The 19,340-nt window shown below is 40.2% G+C and overlaps 1 protein-coding gene across 9 annotated transcripts in view; it reads left to right on the forward strand.

Annotated features, from left to right (window-relative positions):
- Positions 1 to 19,340, forward strand: part of LOC122549771 (histone deacetylase 9-like) — a 789,364-nt gene that overhangs the window by 737,040 nt on the left and 32,984 nt on the right. For all 9 annotated transcript variants that reach the window (XM_043689769.1, XM_043689771.1, XM_043689766.1 and 6 more), the window contains one exon: positions 8,434 to 8,567. In XM_043689769.1, the coding sequence (XP_043545704.1) occupies positions 8,434 to 8,567 (134 nt within the window). The remainder of the gene's footprint in view (positions 1 to 8,433; positions 8,568 to 19,340) is intronic.

The raw sequence follows: 19,340 nt of genomic DNA on the forward strand, positions 1-19,340 counted from the left end.
CCCTCCTCTCACTTATCTCTCCACCATTCAGGCTCTCTGCCTGTATTCCTGATGAAGGGCTTTTGCCCGAAACGTCGATTTTACTGCTTCTCAGATGCTGCCTGAACTGCTGGGCTCTTCTAGCACCACTAATCCAGAATATGTTTTCACTGGAGCCATGTAAAATAGAATGGGCGCACAACACAACTGTCCACCCATCCTTGAGCTGTCCCTGATTGGATGAAGATGGCCAGGGAGTGGACAGTGTCAAAAATCAACACCCTGTCAATAGTATTTAAAATAATTAAGGGTCAGTTGAACCGGTTTAAAGCTCAACTGACCTGAATATTACACTGCCCACTCAATAACACTGTAGATGTGATCTGTGCGTTTTTTTTTTATTTTGAAAGTTTTTGAAAGGGCAGCAAGAAAAAGTGATCGCGTCTTCAGGTGCACTTTGCAAATCAGTGGCATCCGCCAGGCAGATAGTCGTCCCCCTTCCTTCCTCCCTACTTGAACTTTAAAATCATTCCCCCATTCCCCACATGCCCCAGAAGATGTCCTAATCCTTCCTGTCCAATGACCTTGAAATGAATGAGTCTGTGATCTATGGAAGCAATCCTGGAACAGTGTGCAGTTCCTGCAGTGCCCTGTTCTGAACTCTTGGTGCTACTGGGACTGTTGGAGATGTCAGTCAATCAGATTGGCTGACAGCTCCGAAAGGCAGGACTTTCACCCAGGGCTGGAAGTCTTACTCTGCACTTATTCAGTCTGTCCACAGTGCATCATGGAAGGGGCAGGCTCCTTGTCAGGCTGTCAGTTGCTTGGCAACTTTCTTTCTGAAGGGTGCTGGCATCACTTGAACAGTTCCTCTACCCATAAACCTATGCAAATATAAGAAGAGTGGACCTGAATGAATAGCTCAGTTTGAAGACTAAACCAAGCTATGTTCCAATGAATTAAAAAGCTGACCCAAAATTTTATTGATTTTCAAATTTTAGGTAAAAAGGAAAGACAGCAATGAGAAGGTTGGAGGCCAGGCTGAGAGTAAGATGGATGACTGAGGCTCGAGGTGAAAGAAAGAAAAGGATTGGCATAGATAGGGAGAGGAGAAATTTTAGGTTTTTTTGTTTTGAGGTCCTTCCGTGCATAGCATTTTTATTTTTTGTTTGATGGTCTGGCTTTAGTGCACATCAAAGGTCTAACTTTTTATGAATGAGGAATGTGACTTTTTGTGTGAGGTCCAATTTTTTTCATCTGTGTGTTTTTTTTTATGTGTATGACACCAATTCATGATATCTGAGTACTGTGGTGTTTGAATTTTCTTCCTATCAGATCTGTTTCCTATAAATTCATGTCGCCATTTCATTGGCTTTGACACAAAATATTTGGACATTATTTCCAAAGGATTGGTCAACCCTCCAGAGGACACATGACAAGTAACCTGTTGGATGATTAGGTTAAGTTACAAAATGTGTAGACTATTTCATGATGCTAAAATAAATGGTGTTATCTTTGCAAAAATATTTGGCACAACATTCCATGTTAACATTGTAGTTACAAACACTGAGGATGCTAAATAAACTCAACTGATCTGGCAGCATCTGTGGAGAGAGAAATAGTTAACGTTTTAGATATGGTATGACTGACCTTCAGATGCTGCCAGACCTGCTAAATTTCTCCAGCATTTTCTGTGTTTGTTTCAGATTTCTGGCATCTGCAGTATTTTGTTTTGTAGATGGAGAGAGCAAGGTTTCCATGGCGAACCTTGCCGGATGGGAACACTTCTGTCACATTTTATATTGTTGATCAAAAAGTACCTCCATAGTTCACAAGATGAAAGTTTTCTATTGGGTTTTTATATTCAAAGATACCAATAATTTAAGGTGCCAGATGCTTTATGGGAGCTGCATATAGATTTGTTGCTGAGATCTGTGACAAGATTAGTCATTTATTTACAAAGTTAAAGGTATAAGAATTGATGTTTACGATACTTAATCTCAACAGCACAGTTTTTTCTCCAAAACATTTCAAGCTTAAACTTGAAGGGAAAGGAGATGGATAATAAATAAAACTCAAGAGATTACCAAGCAACTCATTCCACTGCTGGGATTTAGAGCTAGGGAAGGTCCTGTTGATTTTGAGGATACTCTGATGCCTGTCTCTGTGTGTTTTAGCTGCATGTGGTGATTAGAAACCATCTGTTCTTTGGTCTGCTAACCCTCAGGCTTTCACACTCTACTAGTGTCTAGAGATTGGGCTGGTCCAAGCTCCAGGGAGCCTGAGGTGTCATAATGATATTATCTGGTTTTATTTACCATTGAGGGAATGGGGAATAACAAATTTTAAGGTTTTAAGTTAAGGATCAGACCTCAGGAGAATACTAGAATTCTATATCAGCTTAATTAAAGTTAGGGAAATATATTGAACAATACCAGAACAAAATATGTCAAATATTATTAATGCTCATGAGCTTTGCGAACTCATCTTTTTCTGTTTGTACAGCAGAAAATATTAATCGACAAAAGTTGTTATAAAACAACAAAATAGCAAACCCGCATTTACAAATCAATGAAAAATATATTACAACTCAATATATTTTCGCAACTAAAATTTTAAATTATGAATTATTTTGTTTTTTTATATTATTCATTTGAGAAATGTACCATTACTATCAAATCAGCATTTGTTGGCCAGTCCTAATTACCCTTGAGAAAGTTGGTGATGAGCCACCTTCTGGAACTACTGTAATCCATGTGAAGTAGTTACAGCCACAATGCACTGAAGGATGCAGTACCAGAGGAGATTGAAACTTCCAGTTGCAGAAATCTGCTTTGCTCCACATTTTAAAGGTATACATCACTGTAAGTATATAATCGATTGTGATTCCTGACTCAGCAAGAACATGTCCCCAAAAAAATGTTGTCATCAAGGCTTGTGTCATTGAGCAGTGTGCAGCTCGTGCACCCACAGCACACACACATGTGAAAAACTAGCACAACTGCATATTAGCTGCACTGACACACATTGTTGGCTATCCATTTTCTCTGCAGCTGAATCATACAATGCCACTGGTAAAACAAAATAGATCTTCATCCTTTAAATTGGCAATCTTACTCAGTTCGACCACGGTATAGTTGGACACAGAAAATCCATGAGGCTGATACGGACTACCCCAAATGAAAATTGCTCTTCTCCCCAGTATTAACATATCTCAACTGAAATCTGAACAAAACTTATACACACAAGGGCAACCTTTGTTTGAAATGACCCAACAGCTCACAATCAGCAATTTGTAATCATGATCTCTATAACTCAGAGGCAGCAAATCTGTGTTTTCTTAGCAAAATATAATTTCATGCAAAATCTAAAAGTGAACACAACAGCACTGCTACAACCTGACATTTTTACTGGGGCGGGAAGGGAAATTTCATTTTGGTTCAATTTCGAATGAACATCTAAAAAACTGGATTTGATTTAATCATTAGTTTGGTTTAAATGAGACTCAGATCCTGCTGTACTTCACAGAAAATACAGAATAATCTGATTTTGATTCAGGAAAATGGTCTTATCAGGAACGAACAAAAATTGAGCTGGTATTCTGCTCATTTGAAAACTGAAAATGAAATGTGTCTAATTACAGAAAATATGACAATTTATGCAATGCTGAGTGATCAAAGGAAACATTCAGTTTCTTCATTTGGGGCCTGTGGTTTGTAGTTGTCCAAGGCACATGCAGGGTTGACTTTGACATTAAAGAAACAAAAGGTAAATTATTCCTGGCTGTCTGTTTATTGCAGCCTGATGTCAAACTTGGCAGGATATCTGAGTCCTCTTTGAACTTAATATACAACAGGGATACCAGCCTTCTGGAATCGCAAACATAATGCATGACTTCCTGCATCCCAGATCGAGGTCGATGCTCTCTTATTTCATGGCTTCACACATTTAATGTTCGTGATGTATAGAGGACAGAAGTTTTACCATGGTTAAAAGAAGTGTGATATCAGTACAGTCCTGCTGTGATGTGAATGTAGAAATTCCATTATAAACTCTTTAGCACCTTTCCCCTTTATAATGTATTTCCATAATCAGGCTGTGTTGTTGGGAGTCCTGTGTCAGAGCTGACTAGAACTATTTCATGCCATCCCCATGAATTGTTTGGTGGGGAGAGAGGGGCATTTAATCAAGCAGGAGGATATTGGGATCTGTGACTCCTTGCTGCCTCCCCATCAACATGGTAAAGCTCATGGATGTCGTTGACTTCACCGCCAAATGAATGAGTGAGTGTGAGAGAGAGAGAGAGAGAGACAGAGAAAGAGAGAGAGAGAGACGTGTGTTTGGTGGGGTAGCCCCTCATTCAAAACCATCCGATAGCTGATTAACATATGATCATCAGGAACATGGACCACACTGCCCTTCCCCACCCCCAACCCCATCACATGGCCTCCACAGCATAACAACTTCTCACCTGCCATTCCTCACCTGTAAGCAGGGATCCAGGGAGGGGATTAGGCCTTAGCTGGATGATGTACCAGCAGCAGGCACTTTTTCCCACTTCAACCAGGCTGCTGGCCCTCAGATTAGCTGCCTGTGTCTCCACACAAGACTTCTGCTCTCGAGGTTCTTGATCCCAGGGAAGGTCAGCCACTGTCTGAAGGCTGATTCCCTCTTTTACGGAAATTCCTCTGTATTAGAAAACATGTGGAGATATTGCTGGCTCTCCAAACTGAGACTGTGACACCTTTGGCCTCCTTTAAATACCAAGTGGCTTTCTCTTTAATACAAGTGAGTAACATAATCAGCATTCATCGAAACAAGTCACGGTATGTATTAATAACAATATGAATTTGTGAAATCTGACATATCTATGAACTTTAGTTGGAATTTTTTAAAACAACTTATTTTTATATTCTGAGCAGTTGTAGAAAATGGACAGTATAGTGACTCAGTTGTTAACATGGCTGCTTTACAGCACCAGGGACTCAAGTTCGATTCCAGCCTCGGGTGACTGTCTGTGTGGAGGTTGCACATTCTCCCTGTGTCAGCGCTTTCCTCCAGGTGCTCCGGTTTCCTACTGCAGTCCAAGGTTAGGTAGATTGGCCATGTTAAATTACCTGTAGTGTTCAGGGATGTGTAGGTTAGGTGCATTGGCCATGGAAATGCAGGGAAACAGGGATAAGGTAAGGGGTTGGGTTGGGGTGGGATGTTCTTCAGAGGGTTGGTGTGGACTTGTAATGCCAAATGGCCTGTTCCATGCTGTGGGAATTTTATGGATTTTGTACACCCCTCTCAGTAGAACCACTGATTTCACACACTATCTAGAAGACCTGATCAGACATCCAATGTTATTCCAGGTCCTTGGAAACCGACCAGTAAAAAGCCCGTCCTGTCCCATTTTTGAACTAAGTCTAAAAGCAGCTATGTTTATTGGAGGGAAGCTTGTGGTCAACAAGAATGGGAATCGTAATAGACCTCCTGACAATCAGGCAAGTGATTGTTTGTTAGTGGCTTCCTTCAGATAAAACAGAGCCAGGAGCAGGAAGATTTGGTCACCAAGAGCTTCCATCTTCTGATTAGCCGGCACATCCAGAACAGGGGCTGGATTCGGCTGCTGCAGGCCAAACACCACCCTTCCCTCTCAGAAACCCAAAGGAGAACTCACTGGAAAAGCAATCATTGTGTGGAGGTGTTTCTGAGGTTAGGGGTCAAGAGAAGAGAACAGAAAGAGAATAAGAAGCAAGGGCAGGGGCTGATACTCAGTGGTCACCCTCCTGCTCTCCATTCAATTCCTCAATCAAACACAAATGAGTGCAAATCAAGGGATCACACTTTCCCCACACCCCACCAAAAGAAAATTAGTAAAAGTGACAAGTGAAATATACTGAATATACTCATTTTGCATACTTGAAACTAAAGGAGCAACATGGTCTGTGCATTCATTTCCAAATTAGACATGATCAAATTTATCAAAGAAGATGCCGATTTAGATGGAGAGAGAGAAGTTACTGGTGATCTTCTGCCAGAACCTGTGTCCTTAGTATACATGCACAAAGATAGGTTAGCTATATGATTTATCTCTCATTGTCATCAGATATCCAAATAGTCATTGTATATTCCAGTAGGTAACTGATAATATTGACACATCTCAAGAAAATCAAGGTCGTTTGATCAAGAAATTAACTTCCCAATGGCTCTAGATCTGAATGTAGGAGGTATGATAATTAACAAGGAGGAAAGCCTTAGACTACTGGCCGATATAGAATGACTGGTCTGATGGATTGAACAATGGCAAATGGAATGTTATCCTGAAAAATGTGAGGTGAAGCATTTTGGGAGTACTAAGAAGGCAAGGGAGTGCACATGGAAAAGTAGGACTCTAGAAAGTACCAAGGTTTAGAGAAGACTTGGTGTGCATGTCCATAGATTCTTGAGAGCAGTAGGACAGGTAGAGAAGCTGGTTCAGAAGGCATGTGGGATTCTTGCCTTCATCAGTCAAAGCATTGAATACAAGAGCAAGGAGATTATGATAGAGCTGTATATCATGTTAGTTAGGTCACAGCTGGAGTAGTGACAATTCTAGTTGCCACATCATAGTATGGATGTGATTCCAGTAGAGAGGGTGCAGAAGGGCTGGAGTAATTCAGTTATGAACAGGGACTAAGTTGGAGTTGTTTTCTCATCAGAGAAAGCTGAGGAAGGATCTGGTTGAGGTGTACAAATTCTTTGATTGAACATGCTTAACCTTTTAATTGATTTCTGTGGAAGGATCACTCGACCAGAAATGTTAACACTGATTTCTCTCCACAGATGCTGCCAGACCTGCTGAGTTTTTTCAGCAATTTCCGTTTTCTTTCTGATTTACAGCATCTGCAGTTCCTTCAGTTTTTATTTAACTTTGTAATTGTTCTTTACAGGAAGAATGGTAGGTAATTAAACTTCATGACAAATTATTGATTTACATGTAATACCATCTATAAAGTTACAACAGTACATCTTCAGGAGGAGCATGGTACCTCCATCAGAAACTTGTGAATTTCTGCATTTAAATATGCATGTGAAAATACCTGACTTGGCTGTCAGTTTTGCCAAATAATGGTGAGCATTCCACATTTCAGTATTATTGCTATCACAAATCCAGGCCAATACTTAAATTTATGGCTGCATCATAACCACTCAGTCAAAACTGTCGAAATTCCCAGTCTACTCACTCATTAGTCTTTCTGTTACATGTTATTACCATCGTTGTTACTTTGCTTTGTAGCATGAGACAGAGAGTACAATTAGAGCCCAGGATTATCAGCTGCAGTCTTAAACAGTTTGACTGCAGGAAACAGGCTGGTTTCACATTACAAAGAAAACTCAGATAGCCCACCTCCCAGTGGTGCTTTCTGACTCAATGTTATAAGAGGAATGTTATTAGGTGAGATGGAGACATCGGAATGAAAGATGACCTATTTGAACACAAATAAAGCAAAAGACAGTAGTAAAAATATGGACTTCTATGTTAAGGACTTCTGTTTTAGATAGTATATTGTTTATTCATGTTGCCCTTAAAGTTAAGCTTTAAAATGATGGTCTACACTGATCCTGATATATGAGTCTTGAAAATTTGAATATTGGATTTCCTTAATCCACTTCTGCATATCACCATATTATGTTAAATAACATATTGAAAAGAAAAATAAGAAAACAAACAGTACTTTATAATAGTTCAAAATATATGCAGCTTTTGCTTCAGTTTACCACTCAAGGTTAACTAAGTTCTTCAACATTTGGCTTCTGTTTGTATATGTGTAGAATTAGTATGAGAGCTAATCCCCTGAATTTTACATGTCACAAATGAAGTTTGATTTCAGATTAAATTTAGTTCAAAATGAAAATGATAAAAATACTTCAACGCTTATTGACCTGTTGATTTTCAATGTGAGTAACCAATTAGAAGTTTAAAAGTCACAATGTAGAATTATGGTGTTATATTGAAAATTTGTGACATCTATAGCAAAGAACATTGGAACTCAAATGCATCATCCTGGATAATCTTATTGAAGGTTTATGCCAGGTTTAAAAATCTCAGATTTATGGTCTTAGTTACATAAAGTATAAAGGAAGTTGACCAACCCCATGGTGAATTCTTGATCTCAGCTGTGCCTTCAGAGGGATGTAATCAACAGAATCCGCATAATTCTTCATGAGGGAGAAAGGAACATGAAAGCATTTTCTTAGAGCCTGTAGTATTTGTAACATTGAGCACAAGGAAACACTGGAAAAATAATATTTTTGAAATCAGAACAGTATCTCTTTTGCAACAAAGCAATAAGTATTATGAACATAATAACTTGTCTACTAGGTGAAGAAGAACTGCCTATACAGTAAATTGTTATTTGAATACTATGATAAATTAACATCGAACTTGCATTAAACTGTTGCAATTTATTCTTTTCTCTGTCTTAGGTTTTCAGTACTTGACTAAGGAGCTAATGAGCTTGGCAAAGGGACGTGTGATTTTAGCTCTTGAAGGTGGGCACAATCTGACTGCCATCTGTGATGCATCAGAGGCCTGCTTTTATGCCCTGCTAGGAAATGAGGTACAATTTTCTCACATGTCAATGCTCCACGAGAAACTTTCAATCATGTCGGTGTTTTTTTCCCTGTTGCAATTCCATTTTCAAAACAATTGTTCATGCATTAACGGAGGTGCATTTGTAAAGTGATGAATTTCATAATTAGTCTAACTAATCTCTTTGATCAATTTCCCACTGACTAATATATGGGAGAATTTCAGTCCAAGATATCAGTATGTCACTTTACAATAGGTTTGACTTTTTTAAAAAATTCTGGCTATTTAAATAGTTTCTAGTTGTAAAAGAAAACACCCAAGGACCTCTGTGCAGATATTCTATGCTTTCTCACAAGTACTTATTCATGTGCTGGGAATGTAAGTTCATAAACATTTGATACTTTTCTCTTCCAAAATATGTCCCTTTGTACATTGTTTTCTTTGGCCCCAATTTCTGAAATAAGCAACACACTAGTACATAGGCTTTGATTATCCTCAAAAAAATGGAAACTAATTGTACGATTAGCAGTAATTTGAAGACTTTTTTTAAGTGGGTCAGATGTGTAGGTGTGGGCTAATTGCAACCGGAAAGCCTGTGGTAGTCTTTCCTTCCAAATAACTGTCAGCAACATACTTCGATAGAAATACTGTTATTCTCCAGAATAGCAAGAGGCCATTATTTGATAGTTTTCCTGGGTTATATTCAATAAATAACACAATTATCTCAACCTTTAAAGAATTTATAATGCAGACATTTGTCTAATTTTATTGAGAATGATCGTTGCTGCCTGCCTAAATTCTGCAATTAATTCTCATTCATATCTGCAAGTGCAAACATCTTTGACCTACTGAACAAAAGGAAAACAAATCAATCACTTAGAGGCTACAATAGCATATGAAAGGGTTTAACCTGTGCATGGAATTATTAATTATGTATTCTTTGGAAGTTATTTTCAAGGAATGTTATGGTGCCAATCTATTTAGCTGTTTATTTTTCCGATACAGGAGGTTATGTGCTACCTCAATCAGTCCTAGTATTGCATTTTGAAGCCATAGCAATAATTTGTACTTTTTGGAGAGCCCAAACCTCTCCTTAAGTTTGGTATCAGGCCAGTGGAAAACCTTCATGCAAAACTGTTTTCAAATTATTTTTTGAAACAAGTAATCAGATTGTCACACTTTGCTTATGCCATAGAAAACAAGGCACAAGCAACAGTACATTATAGTCAATTTCAAAACAAAACAAGCAGTCTGTTTTCAAGTAAGGAATCCAGCAGCAAGCTAACATGTTAAAGATAACAATGGCTTGAATTTTAGTTTGCTGAAAGCTCATTTTGAAATCCCATATTCATAGCAAACAGGAATTCCAACTTAGCTTTGGAAAAGTCAATGCAGAGAGAGTAAAGCTTCCAGCCAAATTCATTTGTTCCTTCTATATTCAATGTTGTGAAGCCTTTCATGCCTGTTCCATTTACTATCTGTGGCGAAAGTATCCAAAGAAGAACTGCACTTTTAACATTCATGTCGTAGGCATTTATTATTTTCACTGCCAATTATTCTTTGCACACTTCTGCTCCCGAAGTCCTTATCTCCTCACTGGAATCTATCAAATGTCATTTTAATAGTTCAATGGAAAAAGGGAAAGCAAAAGGGTTTGCAAAGGTGCCCCACAAGTTCCTGGTGCCAAGGATCAAGTCATTGCTAATCCAACTCTGCTGCTACAGATGTAAACAGGGTCAAAGGGCATGGCAAAATTCTCTGATCCATTTTGTCTAACGTACGCCCCAAATAAATATTACTAGTAAGTAATGATAAAAAGGACTGGAGGAAGATTGATCTGGGGCAGTTACCACATTGAAGAAGCTTTCTGTGTGCTGCTATTGAAGGTAGTACACTGTGCCTGTAAATCTATCCATTTTTAAGTACTTTAAGAGGTTCAGTCAGGATGTTTGCTTTTATTTGAACTTAGCTCTAGTGGCAGAACTTTCCAATTGAAATCTTTATATTCTTATGCTACAGAGAAGGGAAAAATGAATTAATGGAAGAGGCTAGTTTTGAAGTTCTCAGTATCTGGCTTCATACAAGCTTTCAGTTTCATGTAATTTTGTACCCACTCAGCAATGTTGAATGAACAAGACTGTTTTACTTAAACAGAAGGCGATGCTTCCTCTCAAGACAACTTGAGAGATTTATCAACAGCGGGCTGAAGATCTGCAGCCCACTTTCTACAAGAAAACCTCATTTCTATTAGTTCGAGTCACCTCTGCCTTGAATTTCTTTATGACTGGATCCTTCCAGATAACATCTGGTGACCTTTGCCACGTCAGCTAAGCAGCTGTTCACCACTGAATCAAGATTAGAATTGCTGTACTTTGGAGGAGTGTACAACTCACATCCTTCCACTTGGAGCTGTTATGGTCAGCTGAGAACAGATTGGTTACCCTCTTTTCCAATCTATGTTTCACTGCAGATTTCTCTTAAAGGATATGGCTAACAATTCAGTAAGTGATTAATTGTTTAAATACTGTGACTATAAAAGATTCAGACAGCTTTTCTTGAGCTTTGAACTGAAAAGAGAATAATATTTATTGTACTTTACCCGGTCAAATTAAATTTTGACGGTATTAGGCAAGAACTTTTAAAAGTTGATAGGGACTGGATGTTCACAGGTAAAGGGACAGCTGGAAAATGAGGTAACAAGAGTCCAGAGACAGTATGTTCCTGTTAGGGTGAACGGTAAGGCTGGTAGTTGTAGGGATTACTGGATGACTAGAGAAATTGAAGTTTTGGTCAAAAAAAGAAGGAAGCATATGTCAGGTATAGACAGCAGAGATCGAGTGAATCCTTAGAAGAGTATACAGACAATAGGAGTATACTTAAGAGGGAAATCTGGAGGACATCAAGGGGACATGAAATAGCTTTGGGAATAGGGTTAAGAAAAATCCAAAGGGATTTTATAAATACATTAAGAACAACAGGGTAACTAGGGAGAGAATAGGGCCCCTTAAAGATCAGCAAGGCCATGTATGTGTGGAACCGCAGAGGATGGGGGAGATACTAAAAGAGTACTTTGCATCAATGTTTACTGTGGAAAAGGATATGGAAGATATAGAACATGAGGAAATAAATAGTAACATCTTGAAAAATGTTTATGTTACAGAAGAGGAGATGTTGGACAGTTTAAAATGCATAAAAATGGATAAATCCCCAGGACCTGAGCAGATATACCCTAGAACTCCGTGAAAAGCTAAGGAAGTGATTGATGGTCCCCTTGCAGAGATATTTGTATCATCGATAACCACAGATGAGGTACCAGAAAACTGGAGGTTGGATAATGTGGTGCCACTATCTGAGAAATGTGGCAAGGAAAAGCCAGGGAACTTAGATTGGTGAGCCTGATATCAGTGTGGGAAAGTTGTTGGAGAGAATCCTGAGGGACAGGATTTACATGTATTTGGAAAGGCAAGAACTGATTAGGGATAGTCAGCATGGCTTTGTGCATAGGGAATCATGTCTCACTGACTTGTTTGTGTTTTTTGAAGAAGTAGCAAAGAGGATTGATGAGGGCAGAGCAGTGGATGTGATCTATATGGACTGCAGTAAGGCATTCAACAAGGTTCCTCGTCGTAGGCCAGTTAGCAAGATTAGATCACATGGAATACAGGGAGAACTAGCCATTTGGATACAGTACTGGCTCAAAGGAGAAGATAGAGGGTGGTAATGGTGGGTTGCTTTTCAGACTAGAAGCCTATGACCAGTGGTGTACCACAAGGATTGGTGCTGAGTCCACTGCTTTTTGTCATTTATATAAATGAATTGAATGAGAACATATGATATTTAGTTAGTAAGTTTACAGATGACTCCAAAATTGGAGGTGTGCTGAACAATGAAAATGTTAACTCAAAGTACAATGGGATCTTGATCAGATAGGCCAATGGGCCAAGAAGTGGCAGATGGAGTTTAAATTAGATCAATGTGAGGTGCTGAAGTTTGGAAAAGCACATCAGGACAGGACTTACACACTTTATATTAATGTCCTGGGGAGTGTTGCTGAACAAAGAGAGCATGGAGTGCAGGTTCATAGTTCCCAGAGAGTGGAATCACAGATAGATAGGATAGTGAATAAGGCTTTAGTATGCTTTCCTATATTGGTCAGACCATTGAATATAGGAGTTTGGAGATCATGTGTGACTGGACAGGACACCGGTTAGGCAACTTTTTGAATACTGTGGGCAGCTGTAGTCTCCCTGCTATAGGAAGGATGTTGTGAAACTCAAAAGGATTCAGCAAAGAGTTACAGGATGTTGCCGAGGTTGGAGGGTTTGAGGGATCAAGAGGGGCTGAATAGGCTTGGGCTATTTTCCCCAGAGCATCAGAGACTGAGCGGGTGATCTTACAGAAATTTATAACATCTTGAGTGGCATGGATAGGATAAATAAACAAAATCTTTTTCCGAGGGTGGGGGTGTCGAAAACTAGAGGGCATAGGTTTAAGGTGAGAGGGGAAAGTTTTAAAAGGGACCTAAGAGGCAACGTTTTTACACAAAAGATGGTGCATGCATGGAATGAGTTGCCATAGGCTAAGTTAAACTGAAGGGCCTGTTTCCATGCTATTTCTCTCTATGACTCTAATTGTAAGAGAAGGAAAGATTGAGGAGGTGAAGAATTCCACTGTTTGGAAATCTTGTGAAAGTAAACACAATGGAACTTAAAGAATGACACATAGCATTCCATACCAGGAGCTTTAAAAGAACAACATAGGCAAATTCAAAGGAGGACTAATCATAGTGGCATCAATGAACTAAATAGAGGAATGAAATGAAATGGGGGGGAAAGAAAAGCGAACATTTTCGATAAGTGAATGATGACTTGGTAAGTTTATCTTGCACCTCGTCTAGGAAAGTTAGAGAGATATTTGGAGATTATTCCAAACAATCAGGAAGTATTCACAATTTGGAAGGAGTTGAAATTTGAAAAGAGTTGTGAAGAAAAGTAATAAAGTCCTCATTATCCGGAATTCTCATGAAACCAGCAAACTGATGGAAGCAGGTTTCCTCACTCTGGGAATTGATCATTTGGTCGTTGGTCTCTCTCTCTCTCTCACTCGCTTTTTGATCAAACCTTGCTGATGCTCGCTTTTTGATCAAACCTTGCTGATGATATTTATGAACAGGCCTGGCCGCAACCAGTGCATTCATGTAACTGAGCAGTTTACTGTACTTGGATTCGGCAATTTGTTGACTCATTGGTTAGCACTGCTGTCTTACAGCACCAGGGACACGGGTTTGATTCTAGCCTTGGGTGCATGTGTGTATATAGGTTGCATATTCTCCCTGTGTCTGCAAAAGTCTGCTCCCCTTTCCTCCCACAATCCAAAGATGTGTATGTTAGGTGGATTGGCCATGCTAAATTATCCTGTTGTGTCCAGGGATGTGCAGGCTAGATAGATTAGCCATGTTAAATACAGGGTTAAAATGATAGAGTGAGGGGGTGGATTGAGATGGGATGCTCTCCGAACTGTTGGTGCAGACTCAACGGGCCAAATGGCTTCTTTCTGCACTGTCAGAATTCTATGATTCTAAGAAGAATGGACTGAGAGTTGTATTCCTTTTGGCTAAATCTGCATTTCGTTGAGTTTTTGGAGGGTTTTATGCTGCAAGGCATCATGAGTTTTCTCATCTTGTCTTAATGAAACCATCTCATGAATTAGCTAGCAATCCACTATGACATCTCTCATGCCTGATTGCTGCCCTATCTTACTACAGTCTGTTCCCAGAATGACTCATCACTCAGTGCATATTCACCAAAAAAGCAGCAACCCTTGTGCTTCGGACATTTTTTAAATTCTTCTGTGAACCCGGATGAGCTCTGAGATATTCTGAAGCCACCCTGCTTGATTACGTATGTGTGTTTAGAGGAGGGGAAATTGGCATCATATTTCTCTGACAGGGAGCTGGAGGTCCTGGTGGATGGGGTGATGCTGCAATCAGGTTTCTCCTTCCTGCTGGAACACCAGATCAGTTTGCGCAGGGCACAGAGAGCTTGTATGAATAGTGGCATGCCTGTCTTCCTTGTCTTCATGCACTAAGAGTCCTGGACTTTTCAAAGAAGACCGCTTGTGGTGGGTTGGCTGTTTTCGGATTCCATTCCATTCTCCAAGGAGGTGAAGTGCATTCTGCTGGTGCTCATGGATCGTGCCCTGAGATGTTGTTGGCAAGAATCCAACACAGAGGTCATTCAGACTAAGTGTCAAGTTGAATCTGCTAGCCCGATTGGTTTCCTTTTCAGGTTTTTGTGATGCTCAGCTTATTTGACAAGTTTGGTAAGGTGGGTGTTTGAAGATTAACAATGCAACTTGTAACATTAACAAGGCAATTAATGATATGTAATGGAAATCTCTCCACACCACTTACGGAAAGAATAAAATATGTAGCGGGTTGATCTTGACATCCAGTTGGTCTTCACTGCACTTGTTGCCTGATTTGGGCAGTCATCTCGCCATAGGTCATGTCATTCAGATCCTTGTGAGACTCCACTGCATTTTTCTTGAAGACACCTTTAACAATATGAGAATTTCCTCTGATATTAGGCAGAGGCTCATAAAGTTTTAATTATTATGCACCCTGTCATTGAGAGTTTGATCAAAACTATGATGGATCTGTTCAATACAACTTTGTTCAGAGGGAGTTGTTCCTTCACTTTGAGTATGCAGTCTGCATTCTGTTTAGACCATCAGACCATTAGAACATAACATACAGGGGCAAATTAGGCCATTTAGCCCATCAAGTCTGCTTCACCATTCAATCATGGCTGTTACGTTTCTCAACCCCATTCTCCTGCCTTCTCCCTGTAACCCTTCATCCTCTGACCACTGAAGAACTTACCTATCTCCGTCTTAAATACACTCAATAACTTGGCCTCCACAGCCTTTTGCAGCAATGGGTTCGACAGATTAATCACCATTTGTCTAAAGAAATTCCGGCTCATCTCAGTTCTAAAGGCTGACCCTTTGCTCTGAGGCTGTGCCCTCAGTTTGTAGTCATCTGTGCTAGTGGAAACGTCTTCTTCACATCCACTATTTCCAGACCTCTAAGTATCCTCTAAGTTTCAGTCAGATCACACCTCATCCTTCTAATCTTCATAGAATGTTGACCCAGAGTTCTCAACCACTCCTCATATGACAAGTCTTTCATCCCTGGGCTCATTCTTGCAAATCCCCTCTGGACACCCTCTAATGCTACCACATTCTTCCTTAGATACAGGGAACAAAACTACTCACAATATCCTAAATGAGGTCTGACCAGAGATACAGTCTGAGCAGTGCATTTCTGCTCTTGCTTTCTAGCCCTCTTGAAATGAATGTTAACATTTCATTTGCCTTTCTAACCACCAACTAAGTATGCATGTTAATCTTAAGAGAAACCTGAACTAGGACTCCCAAGTCACTTTGTGTTTCAGATTTTGAAGCTTTTCCCCACTTAGACAATAATCTATGCCTCCATTCTTCCTGCTGAAATGTATAACCTCATACTTAGCCACATTGTATTCCTTCTGCCCACTCGCTTAGCATATGCAAGTCCTTCTGCAGTATCCCTACTTCCTTGAGACTACCAGTCCCTCCACCAATCTTTGTATTAGCTGCATACTTAGCAACAATGCTATCAGTTCCTTTGTCCAGGTCTTTGATGTATAATCTTCTTGTGGTCCCAGCACAGACCCCTGTGAAACTCCACTAGTTACTGGTAGTCACCCTGAAAAAAAAACTTTTTATCCCTACTCTCTGCCTTCTACCAGTCAACCAATCCTCTATCCATGCCAGTATCTTGCCCCTGACACCATCGGCTCTTAGTTAGCAGCCTCCTGTGTGGCACCTTGTGTATGGAATGCTGGTTGGTTTATTGTACATCAGCTCCCTGGTTCTGACACTGGACTTAGGTAGTGAGGTGTGGCGAAAAACATAGGAGGCAGATGCTTCAGAGGCAAAGGAAGCTCTGATTTTATTAAAACAAGCAAAATTGAAAATATGTATAATAACTGAAAAAGAAAATGAATATTTAAAAAAAACAATGTTACAGATCAAGCAAGGTGAGACTTATCTAACAGCTAACTAGCACCCCAGTTAACCCTTGCAGCCCGGACTTGGTACAATGGGTTTAAAATTACAGATAGCTGTTAATTACTGGGTGATGGGGCAAGGGGAGAGAGAGAGAGAGAGAGAGAGAGAGACGCTAATTCCGGGGTCCTATCCTGCTTCCCTTCCCTGGGGAGTGCCCTACACCGTCAACCCCAAAGCCCACCCTACCAACCCTATCTAACTGAGCTGGGACAGAGGGTCTCGATGCCCTTATGCACACCCCTGAAGTGGATGTCATTGGTTGATAAATTGCTCTCCGGCCGCTTCTAATTGCTATGTGGAGGTTCGTGAATGAGAAAGATCGTTTGGCTGAGTCTGTGATGGTTACAGTCTGTGACTCACTGTGACTGGCTGTGGCTGATTCTCTCCAATCTGGCCGAACTTCTAGCCGAGTTGAACCTCTTTCGAGATCAGGGTACCCCAGTTATACCGACTGTCAGTTCCCCTCATCTCCCACCAAATCTGGATTTGATCACTGAGCTATTGTTCCTCCTCTTGGAGCTGAATGAGCTTCCTGATTATTAGATGAGGTGTAAATGGTTCTCTGATAAAGCTAGAAGATGGTTTTGAATGTCCAATATTTCTCTTGGATGGAGGTAGGTTAAAGTTTTCCTGGTAGTGTAAGGCCTTCACATTCAAAGGCAAACAGGTTTGCATGTAGCCTGTAGTACAATGCTGTGGGATGTTCAGTATCTCTGTGTCCAAGCAAACTCATATTTTGTAGGGTCAAGAATGTCTTAGTTGTTTGCTCTGTAGGATGGCGTTCCTTGTCTTTAACTGAGGTGTTTGTGGGGGTCTTCCTTTAGCTTTACAAGCTAAGCCCTTGTTTCAGGCAGCTGCCCCTAGGCTTGCATATTGCCTAGTCTGTCTCAGCCAGAGAGCTCAGTGACTCTTAGTTCAAAGGTGAATTCCACAAACTCATGTCCCAAGCGCAGAGGGTATTAGTCTAGGGTATCTGATGGGGATTATTGCCCCACTTTAACTTGTCAAAGGCCTTCTGGAAATTCAAATAGATCACATCCATTGGCTATCCTTTGACTAACGTCCTTGTTACCTCCTCAGAGAATTCTAGTAAATTTGTCCAATGTAACCTTACCTTGACGAAGCTGTGCTGAGTCAATTTTATTTTAACAGCCACTTCCAAGTGCACCACAATCTCATCCTGAGTAATGGACTCTGAAATCTTACCATTGACCAAGATCAGACTAACTGGCCCATAATTTCCCACCTTCTTCCTCCCTCCTTTCTTGGACAGGGGTGTTACATTAACCATTTTCCAGTCCTCTGGGTTCCTCCCTGACTCCAGTGATTCCTGGAAGATCACTATCTTCCACCTTTACACATATAAACTGTTTAAATACTTCAGTGTGCACAGTGTCCTGTGTTGTCACAAGATGTTATTCACATTTACCTGGTAGTGCTTCTGATTTGGTCCACAATGCTCTTCAGTGCTCACATGATGGTAGAGTGAGACATGACATCAATGGACAAGAAAATGAAGTTGATTTAAAACGTATTCACTTTCAGCATAATTTGCACTATTGGTTAGCTAATTTCACCTCAAAGGTTTTTGTATTGCCTCGATCCTGTAGCTAAATTTGCAGCTTCCAACTTTTCATCCACTTCACCAACACCTTCCACCCCGACCTCAAATTCACCTGGACAGTCTCAGATTCCTCCCTCCCCTTCCTCGACCTTTCATTTTTCCAGCAATTTGCTTTTGTTTCAGATTTCGATCATCTGAGGTTCTTCAGTCTCTCAATGATTTTCAAACTGTAGTAATTCCCTCTCTATAAGTTCACTTCCTGAGCTGTGATCATAGGTCTGTGTTTTAACTTACCATCCCTTTAAATTTATGCTTTCTCCAACCTAACATATTAATTTAATGATCGGGCTGTCTGTCCTTGCACTAACAGTTTATTTGACCTTAAAATTTATCTTCTTCAATATCAGTAATGTAATTGAGATATTAATGTGAGCAGAGAGTCATACAGTATGGAAAAAGACCCTTTGTCCAACTCGTTCATGCCAAACAGGTTTCCCAAACTGAACTAGTTCCATTCGTGTGCATCTGGCCTGTATGCCTTTAAACCTTCCTATTCATGCATATGTCCAAATATCTTTTAAATGTGGTATTTAATCTCACATCTACCACTTCCCCTGGTAGTTCATTCCATACATTCACCACCCACTGTGTGTAAAAACAAGTGCCCCTCAGGTCCCTTTTAAATCTTTTCCTGCTTACCTTAAACCAATGCCTCCAGTTTTAGACTTCTGTACCCTGGGGAAAAGACCTTGGCTTTTCACCCTATCTATGCCTCTCATGATTTTAGAAAACACTGTAAGGTCATCCCTCAACCTCCTACACTCCAGACAAAACGGTACCTGATAGTTCAGGTACCGTTACAACATTTAGTAAGCAATCTACCATGCGGAAACTTGTTGAAGGCCTTACTAAAGTCCATGTAGACAACAGACATCTATCTTCTTGGTCACCTCTTACAAAAAAACTCAAAGTTGGAGACATGATTTTCCATGCACAACACCATGTTGGCTATAGGACCAACTTTCCTCATTCCTGAAGAAGGGCTAATGCCCGAAACGTCGATTCTCCTGTTCCCTAGATGCTGCCTGACCTGCTGCGCTTTTCCAGCAACACATTTCCATC

The sequence above is a fragment of the Chiloscyllium plagiosum genome, chromosome 5, assembly GCF_004010195.1.
Source record: "Chiloscyllium plagiosum isolate BGI_BamShark_2017 chromosome 5, ASM401019v2, whole genome shotgun sequence".
NCBI classification, from domain to species: Eukaryota; Metazoa; Chordata; class Chondrichthyes; order Orectolobiformes; family Hemiscylliidae; genus Chiloscyllium; species Chiloscyllium plagiosum.